Source organism: Chelonoidis abingdonii, chromosome 26 (assembly GCF_003597395.2).
Source record: "Chelonoidis abingdonii isolate Lonesome George chromosome 26, CheloAbing_2.0, whole genome shotgun sequence".
Lineage (NCBI taxonomy): Eukaryota > Metazoa > Chordata > Testudines > Testudinidae > Chelonoidis > Chelonoidis abingdonii.
Genome location: NC_133794.1, coordinates 14,048,045 through 14,070,554, shown reverse-complemented (window position 1 = coordinate 14,070,554; position 22,510 = coordinate 14,048,045). Strand labels below are relative to the sequence as shown.

Sequence of the window (22,510 nt, the reverse complement as noted above, 5' to 3'; positions counted from 1 at the left end):
CAAGGAGTTACTCCTGCAAATAGGGCAGTGATAGTTGTTCCAGAGTGCTTGCGTTGATCATTGATTCTGATTTACAACCAGGAAGGGCTATGGTCAGAATGCACAAGCCTTGAGGTTGAGAATCCTACAGGTTGTTATGGGTCCAGAGAGAAGTTCTGAGTCGGGTGTGAGTTACCGCATTAGACAAGTCAGATAGAGAGTTTACAAACAACGAAGTTTAGTTTATAGCTTAGGGTTCTTTTATTTGTTCTGAAAGGTTTGTCATATTGGTGGGCTTTTTCTGGTTTTTCGGGGAATCAGAGGAATGCTTCATGGCTTGGAGTGTGGGATTGTACATGCGTGAACTAGTTGTACAGAAGACAGCTTTCTTTTTCCAAGATTAGAATCATAGTCCCCTCACAGCAACTGACTATAATGGTGCGGGGGGGGGGGTGTAACAAAACATTGACTCACTCATGTAGCTAGCCTTGCGGACAAATGCTTAAACTCCCTGCTGGTTTTCCCATCTGTAAAACTTGTTATCTATATATTGAAAGCACTTGATAGATCCCAATATTCGCGAGAGGCTCAGGTTATTCCCACTTGCAATAAAAATTAAGAAATAATACAGCATAATATATGAGAACTGTTCCCACATATGAACAGCTTCTTAATGGTTTTCATTGAGATGCCAGATGGTTTTTCGGGGATGAATATTTCCTTGTGGCAGACTGGCCTTTCATTCCTGTGGTCAATAAGCTTCTTATATATCTAATTTCCTAGAAGCCCTATTTAACATTTTACCCTAAGGTCTGTCTTAGAGTAAGATAAATGTTTTGTTTTTGTTTTTTAATGATACTAGCCTGTTAACGAGCACATTTCGGACTACTTCAGTCTCTGGACTGAAATAAAGTGGGAAACTTAGCCTGAGTTGTGCTAATGTCCAAATTCATGGTACTGTTAGCACTATTGACATAGAATCATGCAATTGTAGGACTGGAAGGAACTCAAGAGCGTCATCTAGTCCAGTCTCCTGCACTCATGGCAGGACTAAGATTATCTCGACATCCTGACAGGATGTTTGTCCAACCTGCTCTTAAAAATCTCCAATGATGGAGATTCGACAGCCCCCTCTCTAGGCCCAATTTTTATTCAGTGCTGGAACCACCTGCAGCAAGTATTTTCTTAATTCCCTAACCTAATCATCACTTATGCCCAATTACCATTGCTTCTTAGTCCTTCCTCGGCAGGTTAAGAGAACAAGTTTTCTCCTCTCTCCTTAACAACCTTGTCTACTGTACTGAACCTATAATGTCCCGTCTTTTCCAACTAAACAAACCCAGTTTTTTCTATCTTCCCTCATGCCATGTTTTCTAGACCTTTTAATAATTTTTGTTGCTCTTCTCTGGACTTCCTCCAATTTGTCCATCTTTCCTGAAACGTGGCAGTTAAAACTGGATACGCTACTCCAGTTGAGGCCTAATCATTGCGGCATTAAACTTATTTAAAAATAATTGTTTAAACTTTTGATTATTGAAATAAACAAAAATGACTCCTCACATCAATCTCCCAAATATGATTTTCATCACAAGTTAGTAGCATGATAGTTACACAGCAAACTGAAGTGCTTAAGGCCATGTCTACACTAAAAAGCTTACAGCATCACAGCTATACCAATACAGCTTCACCGCTATAAGATAGCTCCTGTAGCTGCTCTATGCCTACAGGAAAGCGTTCTCCTGTCAACATAATGAAACCACTTAAATGAGCGGTGATAGCTATGTCTGCCAGATACGCTCTCCTGCCGACATAGTGTTGTGCATAAGAGCACTTATGCCAACAAAATGTATGTCACTTTGGTGTGTCCCCCACCCCCCAAGCAACATAAGTTTTACCAACATAATTGAAAGGTAGACATGGCCTAAACTTGTATAGTAAGGGGGGATGTCATTTTATATCACACCTCTCCCTCTCTGTCACCTTTGCCTTTCATTTGTTATGAGAGACATATCAAGTCATGTCTACATGGGCAAAAATGCTTATTTTTCCATTAAATTAGCTGAAATTAACAACCCTCCCACCACGCCAAACAGTTGTGTAGGCAAGTTGCTGTCAACCTTTCCAGACTACTGTACCTCTTTCAGAAGCCTGATCTTTGTCTTGTGTACCTCACTTCAACTGCTTGCTTACAAAATCAAAGTGTCACAGCACTCTATTACTGAAGAACTGCTTACTGTCTCATTTTTACCATATAATTATAAAATAAATCAATTAGAAATAAATATTGTATTTACAGTGTATAGTGTATATAAAGCAGTATAAACAAGTAATTATATAAAATTTAAGTTTGTATTGACTTCGCTGGTGCTTTTTATGGAACCTGTTGTAAAACTAGGCAAATATCTAGATGATTTGATGTACCCACTGGAAGACCTCTGGATACACGTACCCCTGGTTGAGAACCATTGGTCTAAACAATGTTTGACAGGATCGTTTGGGTTAATTGTGTCCTAGCTTAAGGAGAGTCTAGCAACAACATTTTTAAAGGTGTTAAATTCCGTCTGCACAAGTACTGGAGGAGAGTTTAATCCATTAAAGCTAACTTAATTGAAAAACACACATTTTTGGCCAATGTAGACAAGAACAAAAGTACTTCAACGTCACATATGACAGTTTGTGTATAGTTAGTTTCACAGTTCCATGCATTTTTTGTGTGAGAGTTTCACAGCAACATGGTAAAGAACTATTATTATTATTATTTATTTTTTATTTTTAGATGAAAACATGGTTGTAAAACCACTGAAACAACTATCAAGGAAACTCAGAACCCCAGGTTCTGAGTTGAAACAGCTTCTAACTACTTGCAAGTGAGAGGGATGTGCAGGGTGGCAGGGGAATTCACTGATAGAGTTGGGGGAGGCCAGGGATATACATGGGATTGGAGGAGGGAAAGAGGATTATGTGCAGGGGGTCCTGTGTGGGGAGACAGGCTGTGACCTTGAATAGGGAGCACCCAAACCTTTGTTCCTCTTGCTCCCTTGCATCCTGACTTAACCCCATTCCTTCACAGAACCTACCATTTTCCCACTTTCCCATTTCTGTCTGCCTTCTTTGTGAGAAGTACAGACATTATCTTTGAAAACTCATTGTGATTGGGGTAGGTCCTGGATGACTGGAAAAAGGCTCATGTAGTGCCCATCTTTCAAAAAGGGGAGGAGGAGGATCCGGGGAACTACAGGCCAGTCAGTCTAACCTCCGTCCCTAGAAATATCATGGAGCAGGTTCTCAAAGAAACAGTCCTGATCACTTTCCTTTCTTCCAAGTGCATCAGAAACAGCGTGGATTCGCCAAGGGCAAGTCATTCCTGACTAACCTAATTGCCTTCTATGATGAGATAACTGGAATGGATGAGGGAAAGCAGTGAACGTGTTATTCCTTGACTTCAGCAAAGCTTTTGATACAGTCTCCCACAGTATTCTTGTCAGCAAGTTAAAGAAGTGTGGCCTGGATGAATGGACTATAAGGTGATTAGAAAGCTGGCTAGATTGTCAGCTCAACGGTAGTGATCATGGCTCGAGCTCCTAGTTGGCAGCCAGTATCAAAACAGAATGCCCCAAGGGTCAGCTCCGTGGCGGCTGTTTTGTTCAACATCTCATTAATGATCGTGAGGACCGCTGGACTGCCCTCAGCAGTTGCAGATGACACTAACGAGGATGGCAGTACTTCGCGTTGAGGTGTAGGGAATGCGATACCCCAAAGGACCTAGCAAATTAGAGGTATGGAACAAAAAATCCTGATGAGGAGTTCACTGAAGGACAAGTGCGGTGTCATGCACTTAGGATGGAAGAATCCCATGCAGCTGCTACGACTATGGGGGCAGGACTGGGGGCCGCGGCCGGGACCAAGTGGTAGGCAGCATCTGCAAACACCTAGCGCGTCTTTACAGGGATCAAGAAGCTGGCTATGAGTCAATACAGTGTGCCCCTGTTGCCAGGAGGCTACAGCATTTTGGGCTGCAGGGATCAGTGGCATTGCCCAGCAGATTGAGGGACGTGCTCATTCCCCTCTATTCAACTGGTGAGGCCTCATCTGGAGGTGACTGCTGTCAGTTTTGGGCCTCCACCTCGCAAGAAGGATGCTGGCAAAAATTGGAAAGAAGTCCAGCGGAAGAGCGAACAAAATGACTTAGGGGGCCTGGAGCTCGACATGAACTTATGAGGAGAGGCTGTGGATGGGCTGTTTAGTCGTCAGTAATGTGATAGATGAAGCGGGATTTGATAACTTGTTTCAAATTACGGCTGAAGTGGTTCGCAAAGAGGATGGATCGAGCTTCTCCTCAGTGTAACCAGATGCAGAACAGGAGTAAGAGTCTCAGGTTGAGTGGGGGAGGTTTAGGTTGGATATAATGAAACTTCTTCACGAGCCGGGTGGTGAAAGCACTGGAATGGGTTACCTAAGGGAAGTGGTGAATCTCCCTCTTCAAGGCTTTGTAAGGTCAGGCTTGACAAAGCTCTGGCTGGGATGATTTAGTTGGGGATTGGTCCTGCTTTGAGCAGGGGGTTGGACTAGATGACCTCCTGAGGTCCATTCCAACCCTGATATTCTATGATTTCTTTTCTTTGGAGCAAAAACAATTAACACAACAACCTCTGAAGCAACATAGGAGGCAAAGCAGACACCTGAAAAACCTGTGTAGTTTGTTCTTAGACCTATGTAACTTTGCTTAACCCCCACCTAAATTTTTTTATTGATGTAGCAGTCAATGGCCATGTCTACACTACTGGCTAAATGAGCACTGCTGCAGTCGATGCAGTGGTGTTGATTTAGTCATAAGTCGACCCAAGCTGCGTCGACTTCCGTTATGTAATTTAAATAACTGAGCTAGCGTAACTTAGATTGATTTACAGCGTTAGTGTAGACCAGCCCTGAAATATAGAAGAGTTGAACAATGAGAAGAATTGTCTAGAGCCAGCTACTGCTAGCTGCAGCTGTGTTTAAAAAGACCTACCTCTTCCCTTGTTCATGAGAACTGGGAGATAAAGTGTACATTACAGTATACTGTACTCTGTAAATAGAGGGGACCTGAGCACAGGACCGGGAGTCAGGATCTTTAGAATTCTAATTCCTTGGGCAAAACTCTTAACCTCTCCACCTTTTTCCCCCTCCACCAATAAGGGCTTATCTGCCCTAGGATTTGTCGCAGCCAGGTAACATGTTACCATATAGCTTTCCCTGTCTACACTAGTTTTCAAACATGTTAGTTAAAATGTTTTAGCTAGCATTTTTTTAAATATACCTTTGTATCCTAGTTTAGACATATTCCTTCAAATGGGAGAACACATTCCTCACATGGGTGTTGCTACTTTTAAAGTGCTTTGAAGATATAAACTACTACAAAAGTGCTAAGCATGAGAGATCGTTTAGCTCCTGTCAACCTATATCAAAGCCTTTAGAACTGTTAATGTCACTTACGGGAGTGACTTTCCTCCTTCCAAGGCCCTCTCATAGGTTCTTGTGTTATCTGTTCCACTATACATTTTCAAGTGTGGGATCTCAAATGCTTCCAAAGTGATCCAGTTCCAAAGCAAGTCTGTGTCGTGTTATAGGTATGTCCTATTGTGATTCTCAATCTGATAACTTTGATTTGGTTGAATTTTTCTAGTTCCCAATGCTTTTGGTCAGATGTTCTGCAAGCACATTTTGGTTGGGCCTCGTGACTGAATTATAGTGTATTAAGTAATAAAGCATGGTAAGTGGTGTGCAGACGGACAAAATAGATGTTACTGCACCAAAACATTTACGCTCCTTCTCTGACTTTTTGGAAAATCTAAATATAGACGAGTCTTGCTAATTCTCACTCTACTAATCCACAAACCTAATAATTCTTCCAAAACCCCAATTGTCTGTCCTGAAATTCCTGAAAATGTAATATGAATGTATGGGAGGTCTTCGTTTAATAAGCCTTCATTATTCACCAAATATATTGCTTTATTGCTTGCCATATTGAATTTTCATTTTACACCTATCAAATACATGAGCAGAGTGCACTTTGTGATGCAGTTTCCTTGGTGTTTATTTTTTGCTCTAATGGGTTTAATGTGCAAGGAGTCTGAGTCATTAGTTTAAATTAGTGAAGGTTTTGCTTTGTTAAACTTCCTTGTGGAGCCAAATCTAACTTTATTATATAATGTGAAAAAGTCGTTAATACTACTTATGCACAATTCTCAAAGTGCTTACAAAGATGGGCAAGCATCATTTCCACTTTATAGCTGGAGAAACTGAGAAACATGGTGGGAAGTGACTTGCCCGAGGTCACAGAGCAAATCAGTGGCAGAGCTTGGAATAGTTCTCAAGTGTAAGTTCCTGGGAGTAGGGATGGTGCCTTATTTCTGTATGGAAAGTGCCTGGCTCATGGTCAACATTATCAGAAACACGCATCTTTTGTGTAAACCTGATATTTAATGGATCACTTGGCCTTCTGGCATGTTCAAAAGCCATTTAAAATGATTTTTCCTCACTCATCTCGGTATCAGAAATAACAAACAGTCCCTAAGAATGGAGAACCATATATTTCACAGAAAAAATGTCCAGCATTCAGCATTGATTTTTGCAAACTTTGAATTTCTTGGATGAATCATGCTAGAGAAGGGTGAGGTGTTATACTATTGTCTACACTCCTCTTGGGAGGAGTCATAAATTTTTTTGTGACACTGGTCTTGATCTGGAAATGATGATGGTATTAAGTTGGGGGAATAAACACCTTTAAGAAACAGAAAAACTCGAAACAAAGCTCTTGTTTTCATATACTACTAAAGGGTGAGAGGGGTGGGAGTAAGAAAATATACAGGCTCTGGAAGCAGAAGCTTTTTCTCAGGGCATGGCTACACTCGCAAATGTAGAGCGCTTTGAGTTAAACCAGTCTTCGTAGAGCACAGTAGGGAAAGCACTGCAGTCTGTGCACGCTGACAGCTGCAAGCACACTGGTGTGGCCACGTTTGCGGCATTGGGAGCGATACATTGTAGGCAGCTATCCCACCGAGCACCTCTTCCCATTCTGGTGCTGTGGCTTGTGGGAAGGATGCGGGGGGTGCAGAGCATTTTGGGTTGTGTCCCACTCCCTGTGATGCATCAGTTCGCATCCCAGCAATCCGTCTGCTTCTGTCCACCATTGGCGCCATCTTTCAGCTTTTTTTTTTTGTACTATGAGCTCTATCTTCCCTTTTGGTGTGTGGGATTGGAGCCTGAATTGCTGAGGAATATACTGATGAGACTCGCCAGCAGATCATGTTTGGCAGTTGATTTATTCCTTAAGATCCAAAGTGACAGTGAGGACTCGGACGATGATATCAACTTGAGTAATGCATACGACATGAGATTGCTTGTGGCATTCACAGACGTGCTCACCACAGTAGAACGCCGCTTTTGGTCTCAGGAAACAAGCACCGAGTGGTGGGATCACATTATCATGCAAGTCTGAGATGACGAGGAGTGGCCGCAGAACTTTCGGATGAGAAAAGCCACTTTCATGGGACTGTGTGTTGAGCTCACCCCCACCCTGCGGCGCAAGGACATGAGATTGAGAGCTGCCCTGCCGGTGGAGAAGTGGGTGGCTATTGCATCTGGAAGCTGGCAAATCGAGACAGCTACTGATCGGTCGCTAACCAGTTTGGAATGGGGAAGTTGACCATTGGAATTATGTTGATGCAAGTTTGCAGGACCATTAATTGCGTCCTGCTCAGAAGAACCATAACTCTGGACTCTGGGTGACCTGCATAGGACCCCAGGCAGTGGAGGCCTGAAAATCAGCTGTGTCGCGTTCGCACACGCATAGGTTGCCTCACCTGCCTAGGGAAACAATACTCTACTCCTCCCACCACCGGCCCACGGCGAGGTCATAACACATACATCACAATGTTCAAACATTATCCTAAAGAAGACCTCCAGTGTCGGGCACTAACTGCACCATGTGGCGAATTATGGGAGAGCAGGCTGATCCAGGGAGCAACCAGCGACACACAACTTCTGGAATATGTTTGATGCAAATTGGACCCTTAATTTGCGGCGTCCGCTCAGAAGAACCATAACTCTGGAACTCTGGCGTGACTGCAATGAATTGGGTGTCTGCTTTGCCACAAAGGGTTTCCCTAACTGGGGGGCGGGGACGCATCAATTCTCGGGCACCAGCGCCACCTAGCCTCCGAGTAATAAAATTGGAAGGGCTATTCTCGTAATGGTTTCCTAGGGTGTGGATCCACCGTGGCGGTTGATGACAACAGGCTGGCTCGGAAGGTCATGCATCTTTGCAAGACCTAGCTATTGGGAAGCTGCAAGCTGGGACTTCTCCATACAGACCAAAAGAGCACCATAGGGGAAGTCCCGAATGCCCATTGTGATCCGTAGAGACCTTGCTTACCCTTTAATGCCGTGGCTCATGAAATCCTACACATGGAGCCTTGTCAGCAGCAAGGAGCAGTTCAACAACAGGCTGAGCCGGTGCAGAATGACTGTGGAGTGTGCTCTTGGCCATTTAAAGAGCTGCTGGTGCTCTCTGTATGGGAAGCTGGACCTGGCTGATAACAGCATCCCCGCGGTAATATCTGTGTGCTGTATCCTCCATAACATTTGTAAAGGAAAGGGTGAAAGATTCACTCAGGCATGGAACTCGGAGGTTCAACACCTGGAGGCTGAATTTGAACAGCCAGAGAGCAGGGCTGTTAGAGGGGCCCAGCACAAGGCTGCAAGGGTTAGGGATGCCTTGAGGGAGCAATTTGAGGATGAAAGCCACTAGTAATATCTGGTGACCTGCATGGGAGTGAAGTGCAGTGCAGTGGTTCCAATGTTAGTCGGAATCTGTGTTTTGCTACGTATGATACACTGACTTGCAGTGCCTTTTGCTTTCCTGGGCTAAGGTATCTTTTATTTTATGCAATAAAAATGTTTTCAAAGGAAAAAAAAAATCGATTTATTGGGAAACAGGGCAAAGAGGTGGGGTGGGGGACGGTACAATCTCAGATTTGTGTATGTCCTGTTATCATACTCAGCCTTCCTGTTTGGAGAACTGTGCAATGAGTGCTGTACTGCATGGTGTGGGGGTTGAGTGCAGTGGATACGTGTTGTAGTTTTCAGGGCTGGGCGGTGAAACTACAGGTGTTGAAGGCAGCTGGTGACAAGAAGAACCTGGATGTTTGGGAAAGTGTGTTGGAGGTGACGTGGGGGCACAAGGGAAAGAGTTTTGGGACAAGGGCTGCAGTGTGTGTGGGGAGGGGGGCAGCGGTGGGGTAATCAGAACTTTCCATGAGGTGGCAGATGCTCTTCAGAAGTGCACTGACAGGATTTTAAAGAATGATTTAATAATTTAATTCTTTGCTTTTAAGTTGATTTTCAAACATGCTAAAAATAATCAAAACAGCAAAATATGGTCCTGGGGCTGTGGGAAAAGGAATAAAAATGTCCCAGTATCCAATAATCTGCTTATTCTGCCTTTTCTTAAGAGTAGTGTTTATTGAAGCAATTTATCCTGACTAAATGTGGTATAAATCTCTGTACATGTATTTACATGCAGGTTATTGTTCTTAGTGAGTGAGCAGTTAATAGTTTTTGAGGGATAAAATTAATATCCTCCTAATATCTTGCAAGATCGGTTAACTGCAATTCTCATAGTGCACAAGTCTTCAAATTTTTAAACAGAGCCTCTTGTTACACTGTCAGAAGTGTCAGAGGGGAAGGGGGACCTGAAATACGGTGGTTCCCCTCCAGTTTTGATTAGTTTTATCAAAGCCACAAGAGTGTCTGCTGATCCTTTTTTTTTTTTTTTTTTTTTTTTTTAACAGCTTTATGAACTAGAAGTGTAAATATCACAATGAAGAAAAAAGCTCAAAATCTTAAATATTGGTGGAGGAAGTAAGCTGTTTAAGTGACAGATGTCTGACATTACATGAATTAAGGAAAAGTGAGGATTTTAGCCTTGTAAATTAGAGTAGCCCTTTTTTTTTTTTATCCTGCAAATTTAGTAGACTTTATTAGAAAAAATAAAATCACTTCTCCTCCTAGCTAAGTACACCGTGCAGCTCCATTTAAAACCCCAAACTGTTAGTTTTAACCTCATAACCGTCTTCACCTTTTTTTAAGGTGGATTTTTGCAAAACTTTAAAAGATAACTAACACCAGCTTTCATCCATTCTTTGCCATTCTCCTGTTATTACAACATGATTGCTCTTTCTTCAGGTTTTGGAGCTATTAAACCATTGCTGTTTAAAATTGCTGATGAAATTCACCACTGGACTGAGAGAGGACTTCACTCCCCATGGCTGTCTTGACAATGCTATCTCCCCTCGTACACAGCTTCACCAGTGTACCTAACCCCTGGCTCTCTGAGAGGGGGGCATAGTCTCCTTAGGCGTACAATCCTTGGTACTGAGATTAACAGTTTGAAGACTTTGCAATCATAGCAGTTTACATCTTCAAAGTGATGTTTAAACATTAATTGTTACACTCTGTGAAACAAGGGGTGGTTACAAATGGAGAAACTGAGGCATGAAGATGTGAATCAATTTGTCAAAGACGGCACAAGTTATTGTCTAACCAGGGATTAGAAATCTGGAGTACCTGATGTACGGTTTTGGTTTGAGTCCATAGACCACACTGAAATGGTTGCTGACCTAATGTCTGGAGGTACTGAAGAGTCTTTGGACTGCATGTTGGACCTACGACTTTCTTGGTTGGTAAAAACCAGCTGGGGATATACTGGAACTGTGCTTGGTGAATACCATCACATCTTTTTGGGAGAACAGGGTACCAGCTTCCTTTGAATAGGCAATTGTTAGGTCTTGTCTTAGTACACCATCTCTTGATATTGATAGTCCTGCCAAATTACCATCCTGTTTCAAACTTTACCTTCTTTTGGGAAAGGTGATGACAAAGCAATTCTAGCAGGATTTGGAGGGAGTCTTAACTTTTCCTTCACTCAGGTTAGATTTCTGATCTGATTATGGTACAGAAACAGCATCAGTTGCATTATCCATCTAAAGGAAGAAATCAAAGATAAATTCACCATGTTGGCTCTTTTAGATCCATCTGCTTCATTTGATACAGCCTAGCACAAGGTTCTGGGGAGATGGTTCTGGCCCTTAGCTGGGGCTAATGGAGTTTGCCTGGTCGCTTTGCTCTTTTCTTTCTAGATTTCAGAGAGTTGTTTTAAGTGAATGGGCATGGTGCAGACATGCACATTACTGTGGCATTTGACCTTGTCATTCCTCCTGTTTGAAGGCTTCGTGTACGTTAGTTATTGAGGAAGCATGGACTAACCCTGCTTTCAATATGTTGTTGTTAACACCACATCTATATCTCTATTTTGTGGTGTCATCTGATGCATAGGAGTGATTTTTTTTTTTTTTTCCCCTCCCCCCCAATGCCTGAATGAGATTAGGTCTAGAATGAGGGCTAGCTGGCTGAAGATTGTTGGTCTGGAGAAGATTGTGATGATGTTTGTAGACTCTGGTTAGAAACTCAAAGAAGTGGTGGAGATCAGCCCCCTTGATTAGAGGGCGTGCACTCACCTTTTTGGTTTCTCAAGTTAACAATTTGGGGTCTGAGTTGGAATCTTAGACAGATGTGGCTGAGACTGATATCTTTCCCTCCCCAATTTGTACTTGTTGAGGCTTTTGACATATTTTAGATACTCCTCTTGCTGTTATCTGCCATGCCTTTGCCATTTTGAGATTAGATCACTGTCAGGAGCTCTCTAGGCCATAATCTTCAGATCCATGAGAACTCCTGCTTCGTGCTATGATGATGCTCCAGGATCTATATTGATTTACAGGTACAATTTAAGATGATGTTGTTGATGTATAAAGTCTTAAACAGTTTGCATCCCAGATGAGTCTCCCATGGGGTTTTTCTGATCAACAGAAGCCTCTGAGCTGACAATCCTGTGGTTTCTGAGGGAGGGATTGCTAGCAGGGCTTTTTCTGTGAGGGACCATTGCCATTGGAACTGTTCTCCTTCCCCAACCACAGACAAAATCCCAAGCCAATCTGCTTCCTCTAGGATCTTTTGAGCTTGTTAACTAACCTTCAGTGCACTCTGCAAGACCCATTTAACTTCCTGAGTTTTCTGGAAGGGGTGTGTGTGAGGGTGGGGTGGGGAGAAGGAGATTAATATTTGTGGTTATCCTCGTCTATGAGCAAATTATGAAGCACCCTTGTTGCTAGTCCATTATATTTTTGTTTGGAAGCTATTTACCGATTGTTTTCTCATGTTTATATAGGGCCTAGAGTTCATTTGCTTAATAAATCTAAACAGAGTCCAAATTGTGATAGCAGACTTTGTAGATACCCTTTAGAAAGAGCAGAATTGCAATCCACTCACTTCACACAGGCTGCTAAACAGGGAACAGTTTTTAGCCGGCGCCAATCTGGGCCAGATTTGATCAAGCACTCTAGGGAGGGGAAAAGCTCCACATCTCATCATTCCTTTCAGATATGCTATTACTTTACACCCCTAAGCCATCTTTAGGTACCATTAAAATGAAAACTTCTCCCACATACCCTCCACGTCTTGTTTTGTTGCACCACTAGAGTACTTTCCATATAGTTCCTAAAAATAACACTCTCCACCCTCTCAGTGCTACTGAGGTGTTTTTACATGGTTAGAAATTTTAAAATCTAAACAAAAAGGGTGTATTTTTTTTATGAATTAATTTTGGCTGCATTCTAGTTCCATTTCTGTTCTTGGCTCCAGTGATGCATGTCTACTTTCTACAGCCAAGAGCGTAACTCGGAGAGAGAGGCTGGAAGCAGCATGAACAGTCAGCACACGTTCACACAGTAAACCCCCTGAAGAGATAACGTTTTCTTTATTATAGCTTTTTAAAATCCAGCTATAAAAATATCAGTGGGTGGATGGAACCATTATTTCTAGAATTTGAGGTGGTGGGGGTTACTTTATTTACTCTTATTTTTTATTAATAAGAATAGCTTCACTTGTAGCATAATAGGACAGAGTGCTTTGTTATCCTTGGCTATAATCTGTGATAAACTACCCGTGCCATCAGCCATGTAGTTTACCCACTAGGGAGCCAGATTATTGCCTTGTAAAATGGAGCACCACTCCTATAATCCCTTAATTAATTAAATGACAAATTTTAGTTCTCTCCCATTGAAAATATAACTTGTATGTAGAGCAGACTCGATTTATCTAACTGCTTCTGGGTAGCACGTTTTTCTGTAGAACGTTACACTGTGTGTGTGTGTACACATGCTTTATTTTCTTCATTGATTTTTAAAATAGTATACAAACAGTTGGATTAATACTTTGCTTTTCTCTAGTACCTTCCATCTGAGGATACAGGAGTGTTTTTGCAGATGTTTTATTTCTTACAGTCCTACTGTGAGACATGTAGGTACAGTCGCCACTTCCAGATGGGGGTTTGGGGTGGATACTGAGGGTATGTTTACACTGCAGTTGGGAGAGTTCTTCCCAGTGCGGGTAGACAGATGTGCACTAGCATGGGGAGGCAGCTTGAGATACCCAGGGGGTCCAGGCAGTTTTGTACTCAGGTGGCTAGCCCGAGTGACAGCCTGTGCTATCCCTGGCTACACTGCTATTTTCAGTGCACTTATTTGAGCAGAGCTACCATGTCTGTCTACCCATGCCCCACCTGCAGTGTAGACATACCCTAAGATGGAGAGAGCAGAAAGACCAGGCACTGAAAGAATCAGGAATGGAACCCTGGAGTGCTGACTACATATCCCTTATCCTGACCATTAGACTCAGCTGTCATGGCTCCTCTTTTAACTATTAGACAAAATTTCCTCTTCGCAAATGCAGAAATTACTGGGTCATGTTAATTAAGCATTTAACTCAGACTGGATGAATTCCTTCTTCTGTACATGTAATCTAGGGGCTCAGAAACCCCCTTCTTTCTCATATCGGCAGTCTTATGCTCTTTAAAGGGATATAATTGTCTGCTCCTGATAATTGAATTTTTTAAGTTATTTAACAATTTCCATCCCTCTTTCCTTTCTCCTCAGCTTTGCCCAGCTATATGAAATATGGGAGACGACAGGCCGTTTGTGTGCAATGCCCCTGGCTGTGGACAGGTACTTTTACGATATACTTTATTGTGAATGTGTTGTTGTGAATCAAAGTGTCTACTTTTATCACTGAGGCAAAGAGTTTAAAGCCAGCATTTTACATGATCACTGGAGGTAATCAGATCGGAGGATTTGCAGTGTGTAAATCCAAGTTATGAGCAAGTGCAAGCACTACAAAGTAATGAAATCTGCCTTGCTTTGTGCCATATTGTTATTCTGCTGGTGTCTTTCATAAGACCCACACAGCCTAGAAAAAACACGCTGATCTCCAGTTAATGTTTTCTGATAGCGTTACACACGTTCATTCAAGGCTATTTAACCAAAGGACAGATATTCCTTCTCTGTCAGGATGAGTTAGCTGTGATAGCATATTCCATAAGGCAGCTGAGAATGTGACAGTTGATGGTTTGCTGCTATGTGAACCCCAAATTGCTAGATTCTATTTTGAGCTTTCCCCCCCCAAAAAAATTTCCTCCGTAGGTTACCTGCTAATGTTTTTTTTGCTCACTCGCCTAGGTTGAGTGTGTGTATTTGTTTTATGAGTGAGTAAAGTGCCTCTTTTCATGTGATAAAGAACAGGTGAGTAGACTTTTGTGCCTGGGCTGGTAAATGTCCATGACAATCCCACCCCCACCCCCTTAGTGCTTCCCTGAAGTCTAACTTAATGCAAAACAAACGTCTAAGAACAGACAGTGTCGCTTTCCCTTCATTAAAACATTAATGCCTCGTGATCCTTTGTAGTGCAGGTTGCCGTACTATCTAGGCAACTTTCACTTTTCCTTTCAAAACCAAAACATATGAACTATTGAGCCATTCCAGAAGGGACTTGGTAAAATCCGACATAAATTCCTTACCGCAGTTACTGTTGGCTAACGAATTAAAAGCCTATGTGTTACGGTACAAAAATTTCAGAAGAGGAGGACAGGCATGTCCCTAAATGGTTTGTGGCTTTTAACCAGATCTTCAGTGATTCATATCCACTTTGTTACCTAATGGTCACCGTCAGGGAAATAGGTTGCCAAAGTATTATGATTGACACACTTAAGAGCCATAACAAATTCCCTGGATGAATCCCCACAGCATAATTTATGTTTAAAAAAAAAAAAAAATAATGCCTCTTTGGGTGTTTCATGATGAACATTAAAAGGGATAATTCTGTACCCTTGAGGCATGTGCTTTAAGTCAACATGATGATGATTTGATACAGCTACTTTATGTAGTGGAAAAATCTAATCCACTAACCAAGTACTTTTGGCTTTTTAAAAAAAACATGCAATTGCTGGGTTTTAGTTTCTTTTGCCTAAGAACATGTATCGTGTCAGTCTAATCAGATGCATTTTTTTTTTTTATCCTGCCCTTATGTGGACTTGATTTTGTAGCTTGTTTTGTCTCTCCTTTTGTTCCTGAAATTGTGCAAGTTGTCATAAATTGTACTTGCTGTGTCTGAGCACTAACATGAAGACTTCAGTTATATAACTCTAAAATCAGATTCATAAGCAACTGAGGCAACCTAAAACTTATTTAAATAATTTTTTTAAAAACCCACCCAAACGATCTATAAGAGTGGCTGCTTTTTTTTTTTCTCTTTCATTGTTCAAGGAGAATCCTCCTCCTCCTTGTGTGTAATTCTGTCAATTCTTGATTCTTAATGTTGAAATATTAACTTTACACCAATATTATTTTTATTATTACAGCAGTGCCTAAGGGCCAATCAAGAATGTAGCCCCATTGCACTGACTCCTGTACAGACACCGTAGTAGACAGCCCGTGCGCGACAGACAGATGCATACACTATAAGCCTAGAAGGGACCACTGTGATCATGTTGTCTGACTGTGTATAATACGAGCCATAGGACTTCTCTGAATTTAATTCTGTTTGAACTAGAGAATATCTTTTAGAAAGACATCCAGTCTTGATTGAAAAATTTCCAATGGTAAAAAAATCTACCATAGCCTTTTGTAAGTTGTTCCAATAGTTAATTACCCTTGTTGTTAAAAATGTGTGCCTTATGTCTAGTTTAAACTTGTCCATTTCAACTTCTAGCCATTGACTCTTGTTTATATATTTCTCAGCTAGATTAAAGAGCCCTTCATTATTCTTGCTGTTCCCAATGCAGATACATCTAGACTCTGACCAAGTCATCTTTGTGTTAAGCTAAATAGATCAAGTTCATGACTCTTTCACTGTATGGCATGTTTTCCAATCCTTTAATCATTTTCAGTTGTGCACTTTACCCTGAAAGTTTTAAAGCCTTTTACAAACTCTAAGCATAGCATTCACCACTAAAATGCAGCCAGCTCTGCAGTGGAATGCAGCTATTGAATAACACAGAGAAACCGTAGACGACAGTCTGGGACCGGATGTGGAGGTCGATATCCAACTTTGAATGCATTTAGGGAGGCAGAATGTCAGCTGAAGTTAATTTTGCCATTGACAACCTTTTCTTTTCAATGCAGACAAGGAAATACAAGGTCAGCAGGCTTCTACATCCCCAGGTGTATGTAAGCTTGGTTGGTAGCTTTTAATAACTTGATTTTTATAGTAGAAACTGGGGGACCGTCCCTTTAGGGAGACTGTTTTCACTGGTCAAATTCTGATGGCATGTGCTGCCATTTGTGGCACCAGATCTTGACCTTTGACAGGGGTTTCTTCAGGTAAACATGTGCTCAAATATAGAGGGTCAATTCAGCTGTGGCTTCCATTATAATTGCACCCACTTATTGCATGGGTGAATTTGTCCCCAAGTTGCCTAAGAATTGGGACCACTGTTCCCACATGTAGTTGGCTAAAGATAGACACCTAATTCTTTGTGTAGGCAGCTAGGTAAATGGCCCAGCCTTTCAAAGATCCTGAGCGCCTACAACTCCTGATGTAATCAGTGGGAGCTGTGGGGGGAAAGCACCTTTTGAAAATCAGGCTACTTTTTATTTTGATGCCCAACTTTGTTTGAAAACATGGGTCCAAGATTCTATTAATATGATATTGCTTACAGTGTTGCACTAACTAGTCCTTTTCCAAGGAAAAAGAGACCATTCCTGCCCCAAAGAACTTGCAACTCAAATTATTGACGCTAATAACTAAATTCAATATCCTATATGAAATAAGTCTCAGTCCAGCTCCCAATAGAAAGGTTATAGAAGTTACCATCACAGTATGACCGTGATTGTCCCTTTATTGCCAGTTTCAGCAGAGGCCAAGGATTGGATGGATGAATGTAGGTGAGGGTTCTTCTCTCCGCTCTGGAGGACTGTCCCTTCAGGTCAGGGGTGAGGGACATTGGAAGATGAAGCTTTTCTTGCCGCATTGCATACTTTCTAAATATCAGTCTGCAGGGCTGTCAATCAGGCACCTGTCAGAGACCCTGGTGCACTTACCTGCAGTGTGCCAGGTTACAGCCTCTTTTTCTGGCTCCTCCAGAACCCCCCAGCTGCACTTTACCCCCACAAATTTTCCTATGTACACACTCCATCTGTGATCCCCAAAAGCCATGAGTTTGCCTCATCACCCCCCCGAACATTGTCCAAAACTCACTCTCTGTCAGACCAGAGAGGGGAAGCTTGAGGGAGCCTCAGTGACTGTGGGGTCCCTATATGTGACTATCTTGCATAGCTGGTCGGAGTTCCTTTGGGTAGTGTCCTCTGACTCCTTGAACTTCTTTGCAGGGCTATAGGTGCTGCCTGGAGTTCTCTGTTCACGTGTCCCATTCTTTTCCCTTGTTTTAAATTTTAGAATCATGCTCCCATTCCTGGGTTGTGTGTGTAGGTTGTGTTGGTGTTTGTGGTGTGGTGTTTTTTTTTTTTGTTTTGTTTTTTTTTTATTATTATTATTTTTTTTTTGTCCCATGGAATCAGTTGATCTTTCGTTCTGTGACCCATTCCTCAGCTGAGGCTGTGAGGGTGACGAGATAGGAAGCATAAAAAATTGGAACATTTGGGGGCGGTATAGTTGCATATATAAGACACAGCCCCTAATATTGGGATGTCTGGTCAACCTAGGGTGGGCCCTTAGCTGCAGGTGGGCTCTGCCCACCATTCAGGAATAGCAAATAAGCTGACACCATTCACCACCAACTATCTATTTATCTATCTCTCACGCGCATGCACACACACCCTACCCCTACCCCTACCCCTCCTGGTTTTTATTTGCAATTCAGAACTCATCTATGCTCTTCAGTGAGCCACTGTTTGGAACACTGCATTAAAGAGTATGTGAGCCCAGGAGACAAGGGAAAAGGAGAAAGCAGAACAATTCAAATAGCTCTGAAAAGCAGACTTGGAACAACTGTTATGAAGCCAGTCATACACACATTTTTGCTAAAGGGAGAAGTCCATGACTTCCTTATATGAGTTGTCAGTTGGCTCTTCTTTTCCTATGTGGTTGTGACCAGTCTCTCGCTTTACTTCCTTTCTTGCTAGTTTTCCCTTCCCCTCCACTGCTTCTGTATAGAAACTAGAAAAATGCTGTGATAAGGGAAGGTGAGGGGAAGTGGATACCTAAAATAGATTAGAAGATCTTACTATACTCACCATATAATCAAAACTAGTGAGCTTGCAGTGGGTATATAAACATGTTTTGGTTGCTAGGTCTTTAATGGCTGCTATTTTTGGATTCTGTACATGATTACTTCCCAACAGTGAGTCTGATGTGACCCAGCTGAGTTCTAAATGTGCTGCATATACGTTTTAAAAAAGATTCTGCTGAAGGTCGTTTATCTGGTGGGGGGTGTGTGTGTGTGTTTTTTTTATTTATTTATTTTAAGAGGACAGATGACACTCTCTCTCCACCCCCTCCCCCCACTTACTCACTCCCTCATTGTTCAACAACTCCTCTTTTTGGCAAACAAGAATGTGTCCCCCTTGGCTGCAACTCTCTCTCTGAAGGAAATAAAGAAGCATGTTAGTCTCTGTATTGATTATAGTAGATGCAAAACTGTGCCTTGAGTAAGGCTTTTGTTGTATGTAATGTGAAACGGATCCAAAAGGTCCTGTTGGGGTAGGTGTCATGCTGTAGCGAATGATTATTAAAATAGTCTTCTAACCCTGTTTAAAATACACTCTCTGTGATTAACTACACCCTTTGGAACTAAATGTTAGCAATAAACTTTAATGTTGTCATTACAGTGGAAAGGTATTGACTAAAAATGTATAATGATACAGCACTGACTCACTAATAAAAGGTAAGATTTTACTAGGTTTAAGCATCTTAGGCATCTAGGGCAAAGGTCTGAGAGGAAGGCATGGATTCTGTTCAGAATTCTGCCACTGATTTACTGTGACCTGAGGCAAGTCACTTAATTTCTGTGCCTGTTTTCCCCTTATGTAAAAATACTTAGCTACCTCTTAAAAGCACTTCCAAGATTCAAGATTGAAAGTGGAATTGAATCATTGACTGATGGTGTGAAATGGTGTGTGTGTGATAATGGAATATACCTCCCTCTACTTCCACCTGCTTTATAATGCTATCTGTGAGGGTTGCACAGTTTTTTTGGATTTTTATGAAGTGTTGTTATGGAAAGAAGGTCATTATTAATATGCTTCATCCATAATAGTTGCCTAAACTAGAGAGCTATTTTAATGGAGATGTAATCATGTTGAATATAATCTACAAGGACGACGACTTCGGCCAGTTACCACCTCCAAAAAAACGGAACATTTCATTTTTAAGTGACACATCACTTACAGAATCTCATCACATCACTTTTATACAAGCCATTTCCTCAAACAATCATTTGGGTCTTAAACCCACCCTTAATTTAAGAATGTATTCCTTTCTAAGCCCGTTTCATTGAGGTGATGTCCCTGGAAAGTCCAAGAAACTAGAAGCCCAGAACTTTCATGAGGGCAGGAAAATGATTTTTCTTCTTTGTGGCTTATTGTATCCTCTTATCTTGTCATATAATAGAAATAATGTTTATGGCATTGAAGCTACAGCATCGCTTGGCATTTAACCATCCTCCAAAGCAGTTTATTGCTTTGTATACTCTGCCGCTATGACCATTATCCCTTAAATCTCTATTGCTTTGTAATATACGAGGCAACAAATGGTGTCTGTGATTGGCTAAATGTGGAACTGAAGCTAAGGTGTGTTTTATCGCCTGTATAATACAAATGAATATAGATTATTCCTGTTGTACAAGCTCTGATAGTAAAGAGAAAAAAGGTTCGTTCTCTCACTCTCTCTTTCTTTCCAGTGGCCAGTTGTCCTTTCCATGCTTCAGAATTTCCACTGGCATAGAATATGTAGAGTGCTAAAGCCTTGCCTGCCCTGGCAGATGTGCCACCATGACAGCCATTGGTGTAAGCCATCTCTGTAGACAGTGTAAACTACTGTCTGCACCGGCACAGCTTATCCCAATTCTGAGTAGGGGGCGAACTGCCCTAATGCAAAGAACGGCTTTGCCTGCCTACACTAGGGTTTGTACTGGTGTAGATACATCAGTGGCTGGAAACTCCCAGTGTAGGAAAATCTTAAGATGAACTATACAGGAAAAAACTCCATTGTGAAGCAGTTAGGGCTGCTGTACACAACATCATGTAGGAAGAGAGGGTAAATGCTAGTAGATGGCTTAATTTTCCAGTTCTGGGTTTGTGTTAGGTATAGTGTGTATGTGTGAGTGGCAACCCTGAACAATGAAGTGTTTTGTATATTAATTCCTCTGTGTTTTTTATTTTAGTATTTAACTGGGGGTCTGGGAGCAGGCCTGTGGTAGTAGAATGCAGTCAGAGAATATCTTATCCATCGGCAGCAGTGGATAGAATAAAATCTGAGAGAAATGCTCCTCATGGTGAAGGTTGTATGTGCCTGGGCTGATCAATAAGGCTTCTGTGCAACTGGCTCCAATCAGCTAATCAGGCATGTGTGCGCAGCGCACAACAGCATTCAATTACAGGTTGAACCTCTTGTCTGGCACCCTCAGGACCTGACCGGTGCCAAACCAGAGAATTTGCTGAACCATGGGAGGTCAACACAGTATTGTAGTGAGCGCAGGGCTGGCTTCAGTGAAGGAAGCAGGTGCTTGGGGCGGCCAATGGAAAGGGGCGGCACGTCCGGGTCTTCGGCGGCGGGTCTCTCAGTCCCTTGCTTCCTCTTTGAGCTGCCGCTGAAGTGCCACCGAAGAGGAAGAGAGGGAGCAAAGGACCCGCCGCTGAATTGGTGTCAAAGAATGGAGCGGCACAATTGAGCTGCCACCAAAGTGCAGCCAGTCGGCTTTATCTCTCCAGCCCCCCGCTTCACTGCTTGGGGTGGCAAAAAAGCTGGAGCCGGCCCGGAGCGAGCGGGTCTCTCCATTTTTACCTTGCCAAGCTGAATAAACAGAACAACGTACCGCTGTGCCCTTTTCCAGTTTCTACAACAGTTCCACCTTTTGCTGTATCGATATTGACACACACTTATGCTTAGCAGCATTACCAACACTTCAATGGCTTGCTGGTCTCTTAGATGACATATTTAGGAGTAAAGTAAAGCTAAATACACAGAACACTGAGAGCCAGGACAGGCGACTGTAAACAAACTTTGCCGGACTGCGGAAACTTGGCCCCACCCACAATAAGCAGACCTCCAGCTAACTAAAATCATTGTGGACCACAGATGTTGCTGGACCAGAGAGTTCTGGACTAGAGAGGTTCAACCTGTATAACATTAAAAATATCCCTGAATTTTTTTTATTTTTTATTTTTTAAACAGTTTCCCATTATACCAGTTCTCCTCAGGGTCCACCTCTCTACAAGGTTTTGTGTAGGCTGGTAATTTTAAGAAGATAAAGCAAACAGAAATTACAAAGAAAATTCTAAGGACATAAGAACTAACTCTGTGTGACTTTTCACACCAGTTGTCCACCTACTTTTATTGAAAACAGGAATTTACACCCATTTATAACCCAGCCCTAATTGTGGAATCATTACCATGCATCTGTGTAACAGAGCAGGACTGGAGTTTAAAATAGAGACACTGATCAAGGGGAGTGGCTTATGTGGAGAGGAGACTGAGGCTTTGTCTGCACTACAGGGTTTTAGTGACGTAAATTAAGCTGACAGTCAAAAACTGAGATAATTACATGTGCATGTTCACACAACGCTCCTTCTGTCAGCAGAGCATGTCCAGAACTGGTGCTCTAGCATTGACAGAGAGCAGTGCACTGTGGGTAGCTATCCCACTCTGCTACTTGCCACCTTCTGCAGCTAGGAGTTGTGGGAAGGCAGAGTGGATCGCAGTGCATCATGGGTACAGGTTCCATGGAGTTCTTTCCGTCCCAGCATTCCATGGGTTTCTGACTGCATTTTGTGGCATTTTTCAACAGTCACTGTTTTTACTGTGTGCCTGACATTTCTGTCTGAAAGGATAGATCACACACTGCTCTCTACTGTTATTGTCACGAATGGTCAGGCAGTATAACATGAGCACCCAATCTGAACAGGAATCAGAATTGCTTGACTTGCTG

The 22,510-nt window shown here is 42.2% G+C and overlaps 1 protein-coding gene across 5 annotated transcripts in view; it reads left to right on the top strand.

Moving 5' to 3' along the window:
• The window catches only part of ATF7 (activating transcription factor 7), a 123,535-nt gene that overhangs the window by 25,803 nt on the left and 75,222 nt on the right, over positions 1 to 22,510 (top strand). For 3 of the 5 annotated variants that reach the window (XM_032786721.2, XM_032786725.2, XM_075061054.1), the window contains exon 2: positions 14,010 to 14,078. In XM_032786721.2, the coding sequence (XP_032642612.1) occupies positions 14,031 to 14,078 (48 nt within the window). In that variant the 5' untranslated portion in view covers positions 14,010 to 14,030. Of the gene's footprint in view, positions 1 to 5,516; positions 5,586 to 13,330; positions 13,375 to 14,009; positions 14,079 to 22,510 lie in introns of those variants that run through there. The other 2 variants (XM_032786723.2, XM_032786726.2) reach the window with 2 other exon arrangements.